Source organism: Oxyura jamaicensis, chromosome 4 (genome assembly GCF_011077185.1).
Source record: "Oxyura jamaicensis isolate SHBP4307 breed ruddy duck chromosome 4, BPBGC_Ojam_1.0, whole genome shotgun sequence".
In the NCBI taxonomy this organism is placed as follows: Eukaryota; Metazoa; Chordata; class Aves; order Anseriformes; family Anatidae; genus Oxyura; species Oxyura jamaicensis.
This window is the reverse complement of record NC_048896.1, coordinates 565768-588801: the sequence shown is the minus strand read 5'-3', so window position 1 is coordinate 588801 and position 23034 is coordinate 565768. Positions and strand designations below refer to the sequence as shown.

At 48.8% G+C, this 23034-nt stretch overlaps 1 protein-coding gene across 1 annotated transcript in view; it reads right to left on the bottom strand.

Annotated features, from left to right (window-relative positions):
- AR (androgen receptor) overlaps positions 1-23034 on the bottom strand; it is a 58775-nt gene that overhangs the window by 17930 nt on the left and 17811 nt on the right. The window contains exons 3-4 of the mRNA XM_035324166.1: positions 11566-11717; positions 1515-1631 (exon numbers count right to left, since the gene is read on the bottom strand). Coding sequence (XP_035180057.1) covers positions 1515-1631; positions 11566-11717 — 269 coding nt within the window. The remainder of the gene's footprint in view (positions 1-1514; positions 1632-11565; positions 11718-23034) is intronic.

Sequence of the window (23034 nt, the reverse complement as noted above, 5' to 3'; positions counted from 1 at the left end):
AAAAGCTTAAGGAAAAAAAAAAAAAAAACAAAGGAGGGGGGGCTATCAGTCCTAGCATTCGTCTTGTCAGTGTGCCCCACAGAGGAAGGCTGCACTGATGTACATCCCCTCTGACTTCAGGGGGGATTTCTCTGCTCCGAAATCCAGCTGTGCCGCTGCAACCGCCTGTGAGGGTGCGGGGAAGGAGCAGCGAAAAGCCACCCCACCAGATGTTGGCATTTGCTTTTAGTGCCTGTTAGCAGGAGGGAATGAGAGTGCTGCACGTCCACACCTGCCCCTCCTGCCAGGAGCTGTGCTGCCATCGTTCGATCCGATTTATTGCCCGCTGCTGTAAGAGCAGGCAGGTTCCTGCTCTGCTGGCTCTAAATACTTGTCAGTACCTGGAGCTGTAAGAGCCCTCTTGGGGAAGAAATACAACTGGAATCAGTGCTCTTTGCTGAGCAATAAACCACAGCCTGCTCAGCAGCACGTTCTTCAAGATTACATTAGAGCAGCCTAGCAGCTCTGCACGGTACTGCACACCCCAGCAGCTGTGGAAGCATTTAACCCAAAAAGCTGGCTTATCCAGCCAGGCACTCCCCAGCTCTCCGTGCCATGAATGATGCTGCCAGGGGCTCTCACATGTTCCTGATCCCATGGCGTAAGCCGTGCCCATGGCAGGGGGGTGGAACTGGATGACCTTGAAGGTCGCTCCCAACCCAAGCCCTGCTGTGACTCCCCCAAGCTCTGCTGTCGGAGGCCTTTTAGTCGTAGGGCAGCTCCACCAGCCCCGTTTTTCAGGGGATTTTCTTTCTTACTCTTACATCAAATGAACTCAAAGATGAGCCACCTGGTGGTGGTTGTAAATAACGGTTTGCTAAAATTCTGTCTATTTTTGAGGTCGAAAGGAAGAAAGGCAGGTCCAGGAGATTTCAGGCAGTAAAATAAGCCTGCTTGTAGGAACACAAGACTAGTTTGGCTCGACCTAGATCGCAGCTTCTAGATTTTGAGCAGAAAGCCTCAGATTTTGGATATAGATGTTGTGTCGGGTTTTGGTAAAGCTACACGTTTTGGAACAGAGACAAACTATAATAATGATTTTTACTGGTGACAACGATGCAACACCTATGCAGTGAAGAAAAATGCTGGGGCTATATTTTTATAAAGAAAAAATGTCCCTTTGCCTAATTCTGCCTGTGAAAAATCATCTTAAATTGGGAGTGAGCTGTTCAAAGGAGCTTCAGTATAAGTGAGAATCCAGTTTACACAGCTGTCGATATATTTTTTTTTGGATTAACAAAGTTTTAAATTAAGGAAAAGGTTGCTTCCTGAAATGGAAAGACCAGTTCAATTAAATTCACAATTTTGGTATTAGAAGCTTGCATATGTTTCCAGAAGCTCATTACGCTTCATCAGCCTCATTTCTTCACACATTTACTGACTGTTAATGTGCCAAGTACATCAGCTATCTGCACGATTAGCCTGGATGCCACACACACGTGGTAAGGAACCAGAAGGCGTTATCCATACAGTACCTCCGAGAGTCATCCCTGCTTCGTAGCATTTTCGCAGGCGGCAGGACGGGCAGTTTTTCCTTCTGAATTTGTCAATGGTGCAGTCATTCCGGCTGGCGCACAGGTATTTCTGCTTACCTAGAAACATCAGAGGAAATGGTGATGGGTGTTGGGTACCAATCAGAGCAGATTCACAAGCAGAAATGGGTTCTTGTTTTCTCAGCATCACTCAACATCCACCAGGTTCCCACTGCGGCCAACAGCACTGCTGCAGTTCATATTTCCACCTTAGTTTTGGGATATTTTTCCAAAAAAAAATCTCTCTTTTTTCACAGTTCAGCAGCCCCCAGTGTGGAGGCTGAAGGCCAGCACACGTAACTCAGAGGTGGCTCCTCCTGGGCTGCTGGGGTTGCTCGGGGCCAGCAGACAGCGAGCGCGCCCTGCGCCCCCTGCCCCGCTCACTGCATGCGGAAAGGCTTGCTGCCCTGAAGGCACGAAGTACTGCCTCCAGCAAGCATCTGCACAGCTGGAACTGCCTTCTGCCAAAAAGAAATAAAAAAGAGAGAGAGAAAAAAAGATTAAAAAAAAAAAGGAAAAAGAAAAAAAAAAGAAAAGAAACAAAGAAACAAACCACATCAGTGCTGACTTCCCAGGTCAGCCCCCAGCAGAAAAAATTTATGTTGGAAGTTGATATCCTTTGGAAAAAAAAAAAAAAAAAAAAAAAAAGTTCTTCATCTGCTGCTGCAAAAGTAGTTGGTTGCCAGATATACAAGCTGTGTATGAGAGATGTCACCATACCTCTTTATGTGCACATTTTAGAGGCTGTTTCTTAGAGGAGAAAAATTGCTCTGTACTGTGCAGCACAGTAGAGGTAGTCAATAAATAATAATTAAGAAGTAATGAAGCATAACCAAGAAACCAAGATACGGATAGCTTCATTCTCATATTTTTTGAATGTTGTTCACCTATTGTTTGGCTCTTTGCTGCAACAACAGCTGTTTTTCCCCCACAAAGCTTTCAAAACACTGCAGCTCACCCCGTTGAGCTGCTTGGACACTCCTGCACTGCACATCTTTGTAGCCTGCAGAATCTAGTTCCCAGACAGTGGCTTTCCCTCTACAGCCACGATTCCCTTCACAGTGCTTTTTGGGGCTGAACTGTTTTTTTTGGTGCCACTCATTAGTACTAACCAGGCTTGTTGCCTGCTGGTCAGTGTGATCTCGTGCAACACCACATTTAGGGGTGCTCAAAGAGAATTCAGAGGAAATTACTTACTGTGAGCCTAACTGGTATCTTAGATTCACCTTCCCATTTGCTTAGAGAGCGGCTTTTAGAGATCCAGATTTCATCTCATTTTCTTTATTGCCTTGTTTGCTACACATGCCAAGAAAGAACTTTCCTTCTTGACTCATAATTTGTTTTCTTATCAAGTCTAAACACGTTCACTGGATCAAGATTTGTCTAATGTTCTTCATACTATGCCAAACTCAGTCTCAGTATATAACAGAGCTGCACGCCTTTCTTCAACATTACACTAAATGGGAAAGCAGTCCATATGGAGTTTAACCATTATTACTCTGCAAGTGTTTGGTTTTCATGCTCTTAGAGGAATATACTTCCTTCACCAGAGATTCATTAAAAGGACAAGGTTGAACATAACAGCTTAAGGTAACCATTCTGACAAGAGATGCATTGAATTTGGTGCACTGATTTAACGACTCCCCACCTTCTCTCCCCGCAACCGCAACATCTTAAGATATTAAAAACAGAAAAAGTGGCAAATTTTGAGCAACACAACAGTCATAAAACTTGCTGTCATCATTTGTTGCTTCACCGTTGCTCTCCGAGTTCCAAAAACCCTTTGTTTTCTGCACTCATGGTGATGGCAGAGCCCACAGACAGTCCCACCGCTCCTTCCCTGCCCACTGACTTGTGACATTACGTGTCTGTGTCTGCTGGCTAGCACTACTGACCTCCATCTGCAAGGTTGTACCTGCAGCCTGTAATCACACCCTTAGGTGAAAGCCATTAAAAGGCTCGGTGTCACAACAAACTCCTTCCACATGGTGTGCACTTTCGGCTATGCCAAAGGTCTGAAACAATATCGCACGTGAACGTCTTCGAACTGTCCCCATTAAAACCTGAGTACACCACCCCCATTGCCTTAGCTGTTAAGACTGCAGACATAATGGGGTGAGTGTGCATTACCTACAGCACGTGATACCTCGCTAAACCCTTTCAATACCATTCTCATCAGCACCTCTTCTTACTCCCCCTCCCCCTTGCTCATTATCAGTGCTAAGGACACTTAGAAAAGCCTCAGAAGCAGAGATTACACAGAATCCCACAAAACACAAGCACCATCCTCCCTTTCAGCAGTTCATTGAGGAGGATGAGTAATACGCAACTCCAGCTGAAAGTGGGTTACTTGGAGTTATTTTTGAGCTATGGAAAACAGGTGCTGAGGCCATCCTCTTCCCACTTGACCTCTTTATGTGCATAGATCAAACAAGAATGGATGCTCTACTTTCTGAGGCGTTGGCATGGAGAGCCTTGAGCTGATTTTGATCTCCTTCCCCCCCAGTTTCACTGAAGGATTCTTGTCTCATGATAAAGTCTAACACCAGGATGCCCCAGCGCCTGTCAAAACTCCCACATGTGTGACACGTCTGGGGCTGGGACTTCCAGGGAGCCCCCAGCCCAGCTCACAGCCCCAGCTCGGTCTCTGGCCGGGGCGCCAGGCTGCCCCTGGGAGCATCCGCACAGCCGTCCTGCTCTGCCCGTGCATCGGCTCCTGCTCCTTCCCTATCTCGCCTCCCTAGTCTAAACTACAGCATTTTTGGAATGATAATAGCTCAAAATCTTTAAAAAGGTCAAGCCTCTCCTGCAAAGGGCTGCGGCGAGGAAGCACGGTACAGAAACAGCCCTCGCCCCACAAGGACGCCCCAGGGTCAGGCACTGCTCTATCGCAGCCGCCATGCCCCGGCCCTCCTGCACCCACCCGCAGGGCGTCGCGGCCGGGGCGTCGTGGCCGGGGCCCTGCCTGCTGGCCCCAGGCACTGGAACAGGACCTGGGAGCGGGCTCCAGCCCTCCCAGATGGGGAGGCCGCGTCCCAGGCGCGCTGCAGCAGCGCCCACCGCTCCTCACGCAGCCAGATCCGTCATCCTGGGCGCCTGCCGCTGCTCCCAGATCACAGGACACCAAAACGTGTCCATTAAAAGAATCTCTACTACAGTTTTACTACCTGCCGACAGGCCCAGATGCATGCAAGCTTTTAAGTTCCAGTCAGTAACTTGCCCAATGGTCACGGTACAGTGGTTTTGCTGAAATAGCGAGGGCTTACTTCCTGGTTCACAAGATACACGCTTTGGGACAGGGACCTATTTTCTGTTATTTGTACATACATAGCCTGGCACTGTTTATTTTGTTAGTCATTAACAAAAAGGGAAACAAATGGCAATGCAAAGACTATTCATGGATCTGCTTCTACAGTATGAGAATAAGCTCCTTGCTCATCTTGTCCAAATTCCTAGGGACACCAAGATTTCCTTTACATTCCTGCAAAATCCTGGAGGCCTGCTAACTTTTACACCAAGTCCGGATACAGTTTGTGAAATGAATCCCTGGCCCGGGAGACTCCACGCTGTATCGCTGCCCCAGCGAGTCCCGGTGTCCTGAGCCAAGCCCGGGCGGGCTCAGCCTGCCCTCCCCGGGCCACAGGGAGCAGCCCCAGCACGCAGGCTCCTCGCCCTCCGCCTGCGCTGGGACACGGCCACGCCACGGGCTGCGTACACCTCCCCCTTCTCCTCCAGCTGAGACCGGGCAATATTTGACACGGATACGAGCCGCTGTATAACCCGAGCACAGCACGGATGTATGAAGACAAGGTGCCATAAAAGCCCTGCGAACAACAGAGTGGTTTGAACACAGATTTCAGCTACCTTAAGTAGCTTTTCATATACACTTTTTTTTAAACATCTTTTACATTCTTCATTTAAGAACAAGCTGAAACGTTTGCAATCAACTGTTCTTTATTTAAGATAAATGCACTATATTTTTATCGAGTTTAACACTGGGATGATTTTTTCTCCTTCTCCTTCCAGCAAACAACGGAGACACTCCTTTGTATTACTGCAAAGCACAGGCTCTCTCGCCTTGCAAACATGTATATACAGTTCTAAACTTTAACCATACTCTCATATTACACCCAGTAGCCCTGCTCTTGTCAAAGTCAATCAGGCAGATTTTCCGTACAAGGGGGATGTTGGCAGCTTGTCAGGCTCAGATATACTCACTGATCTGACGGTACCTCAGGTGTATGCCTAGAGAAGAGCACTCCCCTCCCCTGCTGATCCCGATATGTTTGCACACATGTAGGTGAGAAATTTAGTTATAAAAGCGCTCAGTGCCCTCCTGCTACATCAAACTGCCACAAGAATCCCACGAGATCAGCCCAGGTAACCAAGGCAGCTGGTCCCACGAGATCAGCCCTCGCCAGCTGCTGTAGTTCCCTGCTTTGCACCACAACGCACCGCTGGACTGCCTCCCTTGCTGGTAACACCCTTCCTCATGGATCTGGCTCACTCCTTTCCCAAGTTCATGCCAGGCAGAAAGATGGTCCTGCCGTCACTGAGTTCTTCTGTCCTCATCCTTTAAGACAGCAATTAAGTCAGGAGCAGAGGAAGTACAAGGACAGCAATTCTCCAGTCTCAACTGAAAATCAAGATTTATGGATAAAGATGTGTTGCTCAGTCCAGAGTTAGCTAAAATCCTGTTGCCACATGAATTGTTGTGCCTAGCATAGCTTTTTCTTCCAGAAAGCAAAGTAATCTGCAAAATACAGACTAAGATTTACAATTGTGAATGTGACGGTCCATTAAATACCTTTCGGATGAGAAGTCCTCATATTTCACTGCATAAACCAAATTCTAATAGTTATGGAAAAGGCCAAGCTTTCCGAGAATACACATCCTGCAGGGGCTCATGTAATTACAGGGCTTCTGGTGCTTTCCTGTGAAAGCTCTGCTACCAGCTGTTGTCACAGCTGGAACACGGCACGAGCTGAGCTGGTGGATTTGGTACAGGAACCACTCTGGAGTTCCTAGTGGATGCTGCCGTTAGAAATAATCAAACACGGCACAGCTGTTAAGTTCTCAGGAACTAATAAGTCACTATTAATAAATGATCTTTGCAAGTAGTGTTCTTAATAATCACCTATATTTACCAAAAGAATGAAGAAAACAAAACCAGTCTGTCTCCATTGTGACAGTGCAATCTTCAGCATGGACTCTCCAGCTCTTCTCTCTCAGGGCAGCGGTTCTAGCAGCCTGGGGTAGCCAGAAAGGCAGGCTAGCTCTGAGTGGGAGGCTGGCTGCTGGGAGAGCAAGAGGGAAGCTCTCCAGGGAACCAAAACCAGTGGTCTGCAAGAGAAAACGTTAGCCAGCCAGAGACAACCATGAAAGCTTCAGGTGTTGGCAAACTAATATGTGCAGGCAGCAGCTGAGCAGACGATCTAGCAAGAAGGCTGGAGCCAGCCAAGGCTAAATGACTATCTTTAAAATCAAACAACTGTAGGACTGTGCAAGGTTAAGATGTTATATTTAAAGATGCTTAAGTCCAGCAAGAAATGTTGGATTCTTGTTGGATTAAATGATGTTTAATTGTTTGACTCTCTGGCAACAAGACCAAACCATGACACGCAGCAGCACTGGTGCTGGTGGCCCTGGGCACCCAAAGAAGCACCGTGGTACGGGGCCGAAGGGATCTTGTCTGCGGAAGGCAAGGGGAGAGGAAAGCAACAAGCCTGGCAGACAGAGCCAGAGGCAGGCTGTGCCAGGAGCACCTGTGATTTCAGAGGTCTGCTTATTCCACCATTTTCTCTTTCCACTGACCTTTAAGGCCAAGAATACCCAAAGGGTAGGGAGAAACCAAGCGCCGAGGCAGGAACTTGATGGTGCTGCAGTCTTTTGCAGACCCAGGTCTTTTGTACGCTGTCAGATCAGCCAGGAGGAGAAGAAAGAATTTTAAAACATAGTAATGGTCTTTGAAAGCAGCTCACTTCAACTTGCAGTCCTTCCTACTTGTGTCGGAAAAATTAAAATCTGGTTGGTGCTGATGTACTTTCATTCACCAAATCTTTGTTTTGTAGGAGAAGGAGGAGGAGAAGTCCTCCTTCGTAGGCTGTGAATGCCGCTAGCAGCAGAGGTGCAGCAGAACTTGCTGGCACAGTGAGTCCAGCCCTTGTGGGTCCCTCAGCACCTGAACACCAAGGTGGGGTGACAGAGAGGGAGAGACGAATGCCAGTTCTGATTACAAAAATGAGGCTGTCAGCCTTGCAAGTGAACAATCCACATCAGAGCTGGAGAATCTGCAGGATGGTTTTAGAGCTTGCCTATATTTACCCTGGACAGCTTGGGCAATGAAGCAGCTGACATTAGCAGATCAGAAAAATATTCATGTCTTTTCTATGAACTCTCCCAGAATCACTCTGGAAGAACTTGTTGGGCTTGAGCAGGAAAAAAAATAAAAATAAAATTAAAAAATCTGTCCAACATTTTATCAAAGCAGGAGTCATCTGCTCTGCTGAAGACTACATGAATCCCTCAGTATGTTTCAGAATGGAAGAGGAGTCAATGTTAAAACTTTTCATTTTAATTCTTTTATCACTTTCTGATTCTTTTCAAGTCAGTGTATGTCTATAAAACCTTTTTAAATAGCCCAGAATTATTACCAAATAACTACAATAGCGTATCAAGCAAAGAATATGATAAAACAAAAAACTATGTGTCTAGTTATTCTCCATTCCCTTTGAGGTGATCTGTTTGTGCTGCTCTTCAGCTCACAGCACACGCTTCTCCGACCTTTCCAAAGCCTCTGATACCAGCAACAGGGAGGAAACAAAGGCAGAAGAAGGATGTCTTTTCTCACTGGGTAAGCTTTGCAATCTGCTGTTGTAAAATGTCTCCAAAGTGCCCTAAGGTTTTCAAAGATATGTTTTATGGACTTTATAACATAAGAACACACTGAAATATCAGCTTTCAAAATTGCTCTTCAACTTTAAGAAGGAAACGTCTGGCTGGAAAATCACCAGTTACATTCAATATTTATAAACAAGTCTGATTTATTGTTTATTCCGCAAAATAAAGATGCTATCCATGTACCTCAGGGTAACATATGATGAAATCCCACACTCACTGGATCTGATTATTCAATACACAACGTGCATTTACATTTTCTTGCTGAACACTGCTGCACACAAAACTGTGAAAAGTTCTGCTTCTGCTTCCACCCCGTCACTAGGTTAAATCCAGAGAAACTGCCTCCCATTAATTTCTGCATAACACCCCCCTAAATCCTTTCTGAACGTGGAAACTGCATGAAGGCCACGGTGAAGGAAGCAGGGAAGACAGGCAAACAGAAACAAACCTGCAGATGTGGTGGAAAGCTGCAGCCCCCCAGGACTAAATCCTGTTGTCTACAAGAGCTGGAAGCCACAGCCTCCTGGCTTTTCAAGCCGCCAGCTCCTTCCTCTTACCCAGCCCCCGGTTTCTAATTTCTCTCTTGCCATTTACCGAGGCTGCAGTCGTGCTTCCCTCCGCTGCCTGCAGACCTGGAGGCGCGGTGCCAGCACCCACGACCACAGCTTCGCGCTTCCCCTGCACTGCCCACATCCCACCAGGGCCAGCCGCCTGCCCTCCGGTTTGCAAAGGGGGCACCTCTCACTTGCCATCACCAAGAAAAAAAAAAAAAAAAAAAAGAAAAAAAGAAAAAAAAAAAAAAAAACAGGGATTTTATTCCGTGCAGAAATATCTCCCAGGCATACAAAAGAAAAACAAGCAAACAAAAATCCTTTCGGAAGGAACCGAAGGAAGTCTCTTTGAAACCAGCAAACGTCTGCTCACGGACACGCAGAGGCACCGCTGCCTGACACAGTGCTGGACCAGAAGGAAATGTGTTTCAGCACCTGGATGCTCAGCGGAGGAAGCTTTCTGATGGAAAGCCAGCAAACAGCTCCCAACTATGCATGTGCTGTCGGTCTGTCAAACAAAGCCTGCCCCATGAAATACAACGGAGTGGTATCTGGAACTGCAAAAGATTTCATTTACATTTTTATATGCTCAAAGGAAAACCAGACAGAGCTGCCGAGAGCATTTCCAGCAGCTCCCTCCCCACTCCTCACTGCGGGCACATTTGCTGCACGGTCTCATTCAGGGACAGGCAAAGGGCTGCTGCGGGCAGGATCACACCTCAGCAGCACTGCTACCACTTCCCAGGCAACCAAACGCTTCTAAACCCTGCAACACCTCGAAGCTTAGAAAGTAGGAAGAGGTGTAAATGCAGTTAAAATTCATAATCCAACACAACCAAGAGAGGGAACGACAGCACAATGTATGCCTTACGAACAGTGCAAGCAGGCAGGCTGCCGCCTCTTTTTCTCCCTCTTTCTCCATCCTCCTCCCCACACCAGGCAACTCACATCCCTCATCTGCAGGACTCCCACGGCACACGACAGAGTCCACCCCGATGTACGAGGAATGCTCTGGCACTCGTTAGATGACATGTACTATTTCACCAACAATTTATCTGACAGACAGCCAAGACTCCACTTACTATAAATCAACAATAACTTGCTGACTTAAACAAGCATCTGTTATTTACTCTGGCTGCACAGCCAATTCATTTGGCCTTACACAGAATTGGTGTATAGCAGAAGCAGGCTTATAAATGATTTACTTGGGAAAAGATGCCAAACATTATTTATTAATATTATTTGAGTGTCCTATTACAGCAACAGGATGTTGTTGTCCTCTGTAGCACAGCCCCGATTCTTCTCTGAACTAGTGCTGCCAAGTTGAAAGGAGTCACTCCTGGCATGAGTGACAGAAGAAGGAAAATGAGACTCCAAAAACGTACAGGATAACGCTGGAGTTGATCCAGAAGCAGCGCTCAGATGGACTGGTGAGCATCCACCAGTTTGGGCCCCCCTCTCGTCAGGCCGTGACACAGGATGCGGGAGGGAAGGCTCACGAGGCAAAGACGAGCCTCGATGCGCAGCGCGGGCCGGGAGCTGCGGCCGCGCCGCTGCCCTCTGCCAGGGAGCCCCCAGCCTGCAAGGCAGGCCCCGGCGGCGGGCGGCCACTGGGTGACAGACGCCAGTTTGGGGGAATTGTGACTTGGGTTCATCGCTCCAGAAAACGAGTCAGGGGCATTCTGAGCCCGGCAGTTCCACAATAAACAGCCTCACTGTGCTGCCAAGGAATCGTGACTCTTAACTGCAGTTAGAAAGCAGACACTGCTGACCCACCAGCCCCGGGGAGTGGATGGATGAGGTCCTTCTATGTGCTAATTACCAAGGAACGAGTGCCAACACCTGATGTTGAGAGCGGACATCTGGGTTCGCACTTATCTCTGGAGAACCTGGCCCTGCAGAGCTGGCCGTGAAGGAGAAGTTCCTTCCACAAGGGCTGGGGAGAAGGATCACAGACACCAAGGTCAGATCACGCCTCTTGATGGACAGATGGTTCTGCTGTACAAGGACTGCTGTTCTGCAGGTGCTGAGATTAGTGACCCTCTGAAAGGGATGCAAGACAGGAAAAGCAACCCCTAAACACGGACCTGTGGGGCTGAGGTCGCAGGAGGGCTGATGGGACCTTAGAGCAACCCTGAGGGTCAAGAGGAAAGGAGAAGCAGGAACTGTCTTCTCTGAGGTCTACACAGGTCACTGTGATAACCAAGAATTGAAAAGGATTGTGTTTTGGCAAAATGTAAAGTGGATTTACAAAGAAATCAATTTATCCTTGAATGTTCTCCCTTATGTTTAAGTTCCTCCTAAATTTAAGAGATCTTAGAAATCCACCACACTTTGTCACCACTGCTCTTCTCTCTGTCCCCTTTGCTTAGCAGATTCCCCAAATCAAGCAAGGCTGCTACCAGTGCTTCCAGCACCCATGTGTTAATGGCTTCACTGCTGATAGGAGAACTCAGCAGTCTTTGGCTCTTCAGCCACTTTAGTGGAGAAACCCAGAACCTGGAGGTGGGAGTGATTGTTCCTCCTCTCTCTGTGTGAGTTACCTTCAGCCGCCCGTTTGAAGAACACCTTGCAGCTCCCGCACGTGAGGGCTCCGTAGTGGCACCCCGATGCTTCATCGCCGCAGATCAGACAAGTCTTCTGAGGTGGAAAGTAATAGTCAATGGGCAAGACATGTTCGCGGCCCGTCTCCAACCTGCAGAGCAAAGAGAAAGACGAGGGAAAGGGTCAGCAAATGAGGTCAGGACAAGCTATTGGTGAGCACAGTGGATGGCACTTGGCAGAATGTTGATGGCAAACCCCCAAATTTCCGTGCCATGACAACCAAGGACTGATCAGAAAGAAAGTAGACAATTACTAAGGCAGGTCCAGCTCTGAACACACAGGAAGACTACTCTGGGTGTCCCTCCTGCCATCATCCCCAAGTACCACATGTGACAACGTGTGGCAAAGTACAGGCACAGTGACCGCACAGCCCAGAAAGGGCAGATGACTAGAAGTGGCTGTTGCAGTGTTCACGTAATTTTGACTTCTATAATAAGGGTTATACATCAAAGAAGGACTTTGCGTGTTCATTAAGCTACTTGATCCAACACCATTACGATGATTGTTGTCACGTCACCACAGATGAATTTATCCTTTTGATTTTTAGTTTAAACAATTTTTACAGACCTATCAGACGTAAATGCTACTCTTCTCTTCTTGCAAAATTCCTACCCATTCCCTCTTTGAATCCCCAGCACTGGCTGGACTGAACTTTTTTTCCTCATCCACGTGACTACTAAACACAGACGGAAGCCTCTGGTGAGAACATTAAGCATTTGCTCTGAATGCGTCCCACCAAACTCCTCTTTATACCCATCCCACGACTAAAGGTACTGTGCCTCTACTTCCCCCGTCACATGCAGCGCATTGGGAATATCGTCACTGCGGTCCTGGCCCCGCAATGGCCCCGTGGCCAGAGCTCAGCACTGCCCAGCTGGCCAATGGATGCCCCAAAAAAAACCCACTCAGATCCAAAAAATAAAATGTACAGGATTTGGCATGTGATCATTATGATTATATGCTGGAAGTGGGTCAGTGTGGATTATTTAGTGTCACATTTTCCACTGACCAGCTCCGTAGTCTGAAAGATCCATTTGGGATTGTAATTCTGCATTGTGGGAAACAAGGATGGGGGTGGAAACCAGCTTTTAGCAGTGCACAGGGGGACCTGGGGTCCTCTTTGCTTGTTGGTACTTTCCCTTACCCCCAGGTTTGACATAAGCTCTTCTGCAGGGGAAGCCCACAGAGCCTCCTGCAGCCCTTGTCCTTCCCAAGCAGATCCCAACAGAAGGCCAGGACTGAGACGCCTGAGAAAGGGGACAATCGGCTGCACTCACAGCAACCCGAGGACACCCCGAGTGACCCCGTCCTACCTGGCCACCTATCTGTCACATCTCCCTTATGCACCTGCACGCCCGAAGCCTCTTGCAGAGAGCTGGTGCCGAGCCTGGTACCTCCCTTCTGGCACTCGGGGTGCGTTGCCACACGGCTGCTCGATCAGGTATAATGGGGAGCTGCTTTTCGACAGGCTCGGTGACAGGAGTGCTGCTTATTGGAATTACAAGTCACGGCGCGTCTAGGCAGTGTGAAAGCAATAATGTTTTTAGTTATTTACTAAAACTGACTTTGTGTAAAAACACCGGGCTAGGCAATTAACTTCTAATCATCAGTAGGTCACGGCAGTTTTCTGGTCACAAATATCTCTGCTTTTGGTTTCTGGTGTAGTTTGAATGCTTGCAAGACAAGATTCCAGAAATTGTATTAAGAGCGGATGTGACAGTGCCAGGACTTCTTGTGAAAGACCTTTATACTCAGAAACGTCCCGTTTGGATGAACGAACACGAGATGAAACCAAAATCCAGTGAAAGAGAAAACAGCCCTCTGAGGGATGTCAGCCTGAACTCGTATCATGAATCTTCTGAAAATTCTTGCAACTCTTGGAACGAGGGGCTCGGCACCCGCAGAGATCCTGGGGCAGGGGAACGGCAGCCCCCGTCCCTGAGCTCTGCGGACAGCTCTCCCCTTCTGTATGTGACTCAGGCCAGGGGACATCCGACATACAGAAAAGGCAGCTGGCCAGACCGAGGAAAGATCCGTGCCATTTGTCTGCCCTTATCACCAGCTTTTCCAGTTGAATTTGCATCTCCTCAGTCATTCGCAGTTGGCTGCAGTGCTACCCAGTGCTCACCTTGCCTCTGAGGCAGGCACTGGGAGGCAAAGCCACCGCACACCTGCCCCTGGGCCAGCCTCACAGGCCACGGTGTGCCCAAACACGGGGAGATTTTGCAACCTGCGCTCTCACGCAGCAGTCCCAGACACGTAGGTGAAGACACTCGGAGTGGGAGAGCTGGAGGATCAATAACCCTCGAGGAGAACTGTGACAGGGACAACGACACACTCGCTAAGAGCAGCTGCCTGGTTATAATCTTTTGTTTAGATATTTTAATTCTGGCAGTAAGAGCAGCTTCATTGCTTCAGAATATCCGTTCTCTTTTGTTCAGCCTCCAAAGAGACACAAATTAGACTGAGGAGAGAGAGGCTGCAAATGAGAAAAAAGCGTGTCCTCAGGAGCAGGTGAAGATTTGATTGGTTTAAATTATACCACAAGCTGAAAAATACTTGACCATGCAGACAGATCTCAAGGGACCGGTGCTATTATTACACAAACAAATAATTGGGATCTTTAATTTCAAGCAAAAACCTAGCTCTATTAGTATAGTACCAGTGCGGTTTGCCTTTCACATGCATAAGGGCTGTGTTTGTTGAAGTATGTCTGTCTTTAATGAACCCCTCATCTAAAAAGTAAAGTATGAAATGGTACAATTATTTGGTGAGATCAAAACCAAAGCTCTTCTCTGTCCTCTGATCTTGTTGTCGTTTCTGTCCTTCAAAAATGCTGCTATCTTATATTCCTCGTACGAGAGCTATGCAGATCCTACTTAGATTGTAGGTTAATAACTGAACAGCAATTTTATCCTCTGTTCTTAAGGCAAGAAACATTTTGAGTGATTTTTCATCTTTTTAGCAGCAGCAATCAGAATCAGTGACTCATCTGTGGATGCTACTAAACTATCCTTCCCTGACAATCTCAATTTCCAAGGCTTTTCTTGAACTGCTGATTAAATAGAGGAGATCACAGAATCATAGAATCACAGGATCACAGAATATCCCAGGCTGGAGGGGACCTACAAGCACCATCAAGTCCAGCTCCTGGCTCCACACATGACCACCCCAAAACTAGACCCTGTGTCTGAGAGCTTTGTCCAAATGCTCCTGGAACTCCGGCAGCTCGGTGCCATGACCTGGGCAGCCTGTCCCAGTGCCCGACCACCCCTGGGTGCAGAACCTTTCCCTAACCCCCAGCCTGACCCTCCCCTGTCCCAGCTCCATGCTGTCCCCTCGGGTCCTGTCGCTGTCCCCAGAGAGCAGAGCTCAGCGCCTGCCCCTCCGCTCCCTGTGAGGGAGCTGCTGGCTGCCATGAGGCCCCCTCTCCTCTACGTATCTCCTGTCCTGTCCGTCTGCCTGCCCTCCCAGCACGACCCCACCACCCCGTGCACGGCAAGGGCCCACAGCCTGCTTCCTTCTGCGCCGCAGCTACACAAGGCTCCTACCCAACAGAGCCGGGGTGTGCAGTTTTAGGTGCTACTGCAAAGCAAATGCTACTAAGAAATAACTAAGAGGATGAAACTAAAGCTTTGCTAAGAACGTCTTATTCATCCCACATCTTTTTAGGTTCCAGTAGTTTTAATCTCATTTAATGATCTGTTTTCCATAAGGCCTTCTCTGTTATTTGTACTGTGCATTTCAGATGGGAAATAAGCAAAAGGGACTCTCACAGGAGTAGCTGTTGTGATGAAAGAAGGAGGAACCTAAAAAGACCTTGGAGTATTTTTGAGGCTTAATTATTTCAAGCTGCAAAGTAGGTTAGCAATTAAGGCTTGAGTACTTCGGGACTGACACAACACATTTTTAAATAGCTAGTTCTCCCTGCTAAAAGTTGTGCAAGTACCAATACACCTTCATGCACGCGTGAATCCCGTGCACCCATACACGTCCACCTACTCACCAAAGCCGTTCAGCAGAGCGTCCAACAGGCACTCGGCTTTCTGTGCGAGCACTTGTGTCCTGCCGTGCTCAGCTGGTCACACTCTGACTTGCCCTCTTAGAGATGGAAATTAGAGGGGACTGGCATACATTAAAGGTTGATCCTGGCTGTGAGACAAGCTCATCCCCAGCATAACGCTGCTGCCTTCAGGGGATTTACACCAGAGAAGCATCTAGCCTCCAGTGCCCATCATGTCTGAAGATTGATGTTGCAACAGCTGCTCTTCGGAGAAGACAACAGAGCTGAACTGCGAGCCTGGAGCCTGCAGGAGCCTGCAACCCCTAACACGCTCCTGCGCCGTGTGGTGAGCGGTCACTGCCCGCTGGCTGGAAAGGATCTGCCTGGGAATGTTCTGGGTTTTAAAAAGATGCCATTTTGCCTTTTCTTTTTCATCTTTGGTGAGAAAATAATAAGGAAAACATAGGATAAAAGGTGGGTAAGAGAGGCGGAGCCGTGACAACGGCACCTTTAACGATCTATTTTCCAATCAGTTTCCAAGAGACCTTTTAAGGGAGTGCCCAAAATACGTCTGTAGTGACACCGTACTGAGCCAGCACGATGGCCGCAGTGGAGGATTTATGGGCAGAGTCCCTGCACCTTTCCTCGAGCAGGGTGCCGAGCCGCCAGCAGGGCCTGCAGCTGGGAGCACGCCAGAGGAAGGGCTGCGAGGCTGGGCGCTCGCCGGGTGAGGCTCAGCACGGAGCGCTCCCTGCCAGCGCCTGCTGGAGTTCACCCACCCCACAGAGCTGCAGAAATACTGAGGTCTGATGAGAGTAAGTGCTGAGAGCGTGGTGGAGGGCTCTAAAACGCACAAATGTGGTTTGCGCGATATATGGCAAGTGTCACGCTGCCTCAGAAACCCAAAGAAGGGAGATAGCAGCATGCACGCAGACACAACTTGCAGCAGTGACGTCGGGCTGAGATTCCAGCCCCGTTCACCACTTGAAGGCCAAGGTCAGAGCTGCTCACAGAGGAACCCAGCATTTTTCAGAGGAGAATCAAAACAACCTCGCTATCTTTCTTACTGTTACAGGGAGAATTTTACTGTCATGTCAGTCAGGAGGGTTTTTTAAGGAAATGAACAGGGTCTGTTGAGCTCAAACCACATGCAAATATTTCTGTAGAACAGCAATTATAACTCTGCAAGGCAAGCATTTGCTTGTCAATAGTTAATTTCACCAAACAGCCTCAATTTCACAACACACCCAGGAAACCAAGGGCAGTTGTGGATAAGACAGAAGTCAGCCACTTCTCATAACTCCCCAGTAAAGTCTCCATCTCAGCCATACAAGGCACGTTCAACCCAGCAGGAACCGAGGGAGAGCTGCCCTTTCCTCCCAGTGCCCAGAGCTTCGGACTCTTGGGACAGCCCAGAAGAAGCGTGATTGCTCCTTTATTGGGATGGCTTCTGCAGTCCATTCCTACCTGCTATGATAAGATTAATTAGTTAAGCAATTCACCGTGCTAATGTAACACCATGCATATTGGTTATACTCCCTCCGTTTTCCTTCAGTCTGACATAACTGAATAAACACAATTTCCACCCACCTCACTCTTACATTTGACTAAACTTCCCATGCTAAAATTGCTCTCACAGTTGCAGCTGAACTACCCACCAGACTGAAATGATGAGTTACGGCATTGTTTTTCACATGGCTGTGCTTTGACGGTTGGCAAAATCTCATCATTGCATCAGCTCGTTCCTTGAACAGCACAGTTTTAACTGTTTGCAACAGTAGGCTTGGGACTTGTTCCGGGATTTAACTGCACTGTGCAGAAACAAGTCTACTAAAGCATGAGGTGCTGGATTTGCTAGCAGTGGGACCCAGCTGGGCTGGCAGTGCAAAACCCCTAATCAGGTCTCGCCTGCCCAGTCCCGGCTGCTGCCGTGCACCCCAGCCAAGCACCACAAGCATCCTTCTGCAGCGAATCCCTCAAGCAGAACGCTCTTCAGGCCACGCACCCTGCCTCTGGGGAGAGCAGCTGGTGGCTCTGCACCTTTACAGTGCTATACCTAAAAATCAGTCTGGCAAAAACGCTCATGAGGACACCAAGCTGTGAACTGAAGGTGCATTTGCACACAGACTTGTAGGACTCAGAATTTTTCCCAGCCATTTCAACTAATGTCATGTCTGACATATGGTGATGTTATCAGCAGTAAATGCTGCTTTTAAAATGGTATCTCTGTACATGATATTTTCAAACAAAATATTTAAAATAACTGGCTTCCTGTCAATGGAGTTACGCAGCTCATGCCTGGACAAAGATCTATGAATCACATCTGTGTGCAAGAACAGCGTTTAGCTAAGAGCACAATTGTACATTTCAGGCATGAGCCTTATGTCACTTTGCACATTCCCCTCTCACTGCTGCTGGCTCCAGCCAGAGCTGCACTGAATCTTTAATGCATCGCCACCAAGCTGTGCTGATTCTGGTAACAAGGCCTGCCTAGAAAGTTTAAAGCATCCCATCTTTTAAAATGCTGTGAGCAGTTTAATCTAAAAACATGCAGCCTTGTACACTGAATTTATTTCCCTTTTTCTAAATAGCCTTGAATACGTTTCTAAACTGACCGTGCCTTGTTTTCATGTATAACTACTGGAGGCGGAGAGGCAAGATAGCATCTCTGAGACAGCAGAGCATAGTGCACAGCACGAACAACAGGACACGTCCGGGTAAACACACATGGGAACTTGATCTTCATTTTGATTTAAATAAGCATTAGCAGATGACAATGGGTTTCCCAAACACCCCTGGCAGGGAGAGGGCAGGCAGAACCAGCACACCTCCAGGAGAAGATCCTGCGAGCAACTGCTCGTCGCAGCACCGCGTGGGGTGGCGGAGATGGCGGTACGCAGGCAGCTTGGTTGAGGCTGCTTCCCAGCTCGGATGGGAAAAATAACTTTGAAAAGGCCAGCTGCACAAATCCATTCACAAATCTCTTAAACCATGATTATTTTTTTAACTTCACATGCCTTATTTACTGATTTGGACTGTTTATTGTTCACACGTTGGGTTCTATCTGCCTCTGAAACCCTGCCCCTACTGGAATAAGGCCCAGGCAAGCCCACGGCTCTTTTTCGTTGTTTTCATTTGCACAGAAAGCACCTGCCATTTGCTGTGTGGGACTGCCTTTGCGCTGGCACACCAAAAAGCCACCCAGACCAACCGAACCATCCCACACCTACTGATGGGAACGGACAGGGTTCACTCTATAGCCCAGACAACTGGGGAAGCTCCTGACCTTAGCTACAACCATTAGCTCTCACCTTTCGGGCATCCCTCAGAATGAAGCAGAAAATGGAAAATGATGTTAAAAAGGTGAAATGAGGCAGGTACACTCTACCTGAAGTACAAAGCCTGGGCGAAATCCCTCTGCAACCTTCGTATCGCACGGGTGGCAGCCATCTGCGTTTTGGGCATAGCACTGAGAGCAACACTTCTGCTTCGTAGCCCCATCTCTATCCACTGAGCTCAGGGAGCAGGTTAAATAAACCAGCTCATAGAAGGAGAAGATGAAACACTTGATTTCGCCAGGCAGAGGAGGGATCTACCAAAACAGACAGGCATAAACCTATTGCAAAGTTAAAGATGAGAACTCACCTGACTACTAACACAAAGGGGACAAAAAGCGAAAAAGGAGCAATGCGAGCAGGCTTCAGCCCTGACTAGCACCTGAGGTCATCAGAGCCGTAAATCTTACCATCCTGGTGACTACAGAGTCACCTGGAATCTCCAAGGACAAGACCTTGGTTTCTTTGGTGCACAGAGCGCCCTACTTATTTCCCAAGGAAACTGTCTGTCCTGCATAATAATTTAAAGGTAGTTGAACCCACACTGTAATCTTCAGTTATCAAATCCATCTCCTCTGCCAACAAAAAGAAAATGCAGCAATACAGAAAATCACAAATACCGAGATAGTGCCATCCATATGTTTCATCCTCAGAGAGACACTGCCCTCTTGCCACAGGGAGTACTGCCTTGAACATCCCCTAGGAAGCATCCTGACTGTTATTTTGCTTGGCAAGGCACTGCGGGCTCGTAGCACCACGGACTAACACTCAGCTTTTCTAGGAGAACATTAAGCCTTCCCGCTGCAACACTGAGGTCCAGTGAATTTATCAAATGCAGCGGCAGGTGATGTGCATTCCTGGTGGGATTAATGTATTCATCTCACAGATTAATACAAACGCAAGGTGCAGCGAGAAGCACGCTGCGTGTTGCGGTGACGGGGTGGCAGAGCGGCCAGCAGCGCAGCAGAAGGGATGTGTTTGGCAGAGCACCCCCAGCCCCAGCAGAGCCAGGGAGCACGCGCCCCGGCCGCTGAGCAGGAGGGCAGGCGGCGGCGCGAGGCGTGCACATTTGCCAGCTGCAGGGCAAGAAGCGCCAAGCCCCGGGTGCTCACACTTCTGTGCACTTCTGGTTTCCCTGCGGTGTCCTGTCCAGCAGAACCCCGCTATGCTGTGACTGGCAGGGATCTCCCCTCTTTGCTGTAACTGAGCACAAGCCATGCTGCCGCACCAAAAATATCTCCCGGATGAGTTCCCGCAGCACGAGCTGCTCTGGAGAGGAGCTCGCAGCAGCCTGCCGAGCACCCAGCACGCAGAGCCAGCACCGGGCAGGGCCTCCAGGGCGGCAAAGCAGCCAGCCAGCAAGGGAGCGCGAGCAGACGCAGCCGACGTCTTAGGAGCAGTGAGGCCGATTGACATCCCCAAGGTATCTCCACAAATCCCACGGCCAATCCACAAAGGCCTATCATGTCTCAAACTGAAAACAGCACCTGCTTGACAGAGACGTGATACGGCACTCAGCAGCGCTGGCAAGGCACCCTGCTCACCTTTGTGCTCGGGCAAGGAGAGTGCCCCTCTCCAGCCTGCTGACGCCTCTCCCACCGTGCAGGAGCGCGGTGCGCCCCGCTGCCCAGGCCAGCTGTAGAAAGAAGCACAGCAGCAGCAGCCTGGGCGCCCCCGGGCAGGGGGGAGCTCTCCTCCTCGCCTCCTGGCTGCACCCAGGGGAGCGCAGCGTGCCCACGGCCGCATGCAGCCCACGCACGGCACAGCCCAGGCTGCCCAGTGCCCGAGGGGTGGCCGCCAACCCACCAAGCATGGTCCAAGCGAGGCCCCCCCGGCCTTATCTGGGCGGTGGGGTGGTGGGAGCGTGTCCGCGCTCTGCAGGGGGGCAGGCACAGGAGCGGGGCTCGCTCCGTGCTCCTGCCAAGGCCTCGGACCAACGGGAAAAGCCAGTAAGGTGCCGTGGAAAGAGAACCGAGCTGGACTGGCTTGAATCGGGGTTACACAGAACTTCAAATGCAACAAGGAGCCCTCTGCTTAAATACCTGACTTTAATCTTTTGGAATGATTTTCCCTAGGAATGCATTCAGCATGTTCCCTACGTTCATATTTTCATTTTGCAATGTGTTGAATGCGTTCTCTTTAAACAGAGCCGTACCGATGTCTCCACAGAGGATATGGCAGCTGTTTTCTTTAAAAAGAGCCACCTCCTGTTTAGCAAATATATATATATAATTTGAAGCAATGACTCGACTTTTGATTTCCCATTCTGTAACTCGGAAAATGGTGTATGGCACATTTCTTATTTATTACATCTGGGTAAATGTTTTAATTGTGATATGTGTCAAGTTGCATTCAAATGTGTCTATAAAATTAAAAGAAATGTCAAGATTTTAAATTGTTCCTCCAGTAAGTCAGAACTAAATTTGTCAGAACAGACTGTATTTCAAATTAGCTGACTGCTGAAGCCAAGTAAGACTTATTTGTAAATTGTGAACTGCACTGACTCGTCTTTTTCTAAGGCTCTCCAAGATTTAACAGCCAAAACATAGCACTGTTTCATGCTTCATTCTTTACTCAGGTTGGAAGAAAGCCTCCTGGGTTTTCCATCTTGTTCAGCTCGGGGTAGGTCTCAGCTTTGAATGCCCAGCCTTCAAACTGACTTGGCTGAATAAATTGGATTTTCTGTGACCACACAACTACATGCATTGAACACCTAATGCTGTCTTCTCCTGGGAATCTGGCCTTGTCCGGCAACTTTAGCAACAGCTGTGCACCACCTACCATTGTATTTTACTGACCTTCTGTGAGTTGAATAGATTCTAGTAAACATAGGTTTCCTTCCACATTCTTTTGTAATGAGAAAGTAGGAATAAGGCTCCACACCTTGCCCCACTTGCAGCATGGGCTTAACAGCATTCCTCTTACCCCGCAGCTTAAGGAAGATAAACTGCTCTATCAGCTCTGCAGCTGGAGACGGTATCTGCCACTCTTCCTGTGGGAACTGGTGGAAATCTGTATGGATAATCCCACTCCCTGGTTACCACCCTGCAGAATGGCTCCATGCACGCAGGGGCTGCAGAGCTGAGCCCCCCACAGCACATTCGGACCTCGGACAATGAGTACAACTCCCACCGCAGGAAGGCTCCGAGCCTGGCTGCTGAGGGACGTCAGGATTCACTTCCAGGCTCGGGTATTGAAAACACACAGTATTTTCCCCACTTCATTTGACAGAGAAATTATTGCTAAGGAAACCAGTGCCACAAATTCTGCATTTTTATTTCTCTGTTGGATGAAGCGTGAGTTGAAAATGGGCAGATGGCAGATGATGGAGGAATCCAGCATGGAAAAAACAGATCACAAATAGCATTTAAAGCCGAGGCAGCTGACCCGGCATGCACACCAGGCGAGTAGGACCTGCTAGCATGGACAACAAAGCAGCAGGGCAGCATGACTGCCCCTCCGAGGGCTGCCGCTCGCACCCGTGCTCCCTGAGGTGACAGCACCCTCCTCCTCCCCCAGGAGAGCACGGCAGCCTTGGGGACAGGAAGGGGAGAAGAAACAGCACAACCCACTGCCTGGCCCTGGCCCCGCAGCATTGCCCCTCGAGGTCAGATGCGGGCAGCGGGAGCCCCACGGGGGTCCCTGGGGGTGGCACTCGCCCCGCAGCCACGCGCAGGAGGGGGCTGTCCTGCCTGCAGCCCCCTGCTCTGCGGTGGGAACATCAGCCGTGGTGCAGCTCACTGGCACGATCGTCTTATTTTTAGGCATGTTTATGCCAAGACCAAACCTTTGCACAGATACAGCTGCCAGGGCATAGAAAGGGTTTAGCTTATTTTGTCTGGAATGAGGTATGAACTGTATCTGCAGAATTTCTCTTTCACTCTACTGGCAAAGCACTTGTTTTCTAGAGAAGCCTTCTCAGCTTATGCAACAATACGATCTCCCCATGTGCTCCAAGCAGACCATGCTCTGAGTCATCTCAGAGAGTAAACATGCAAATTATAACGAAGGTTTCACATATCTATGGTCTTCCTGGCACTCTCAGCCCTGATCTCAGCCACCAGCACAGC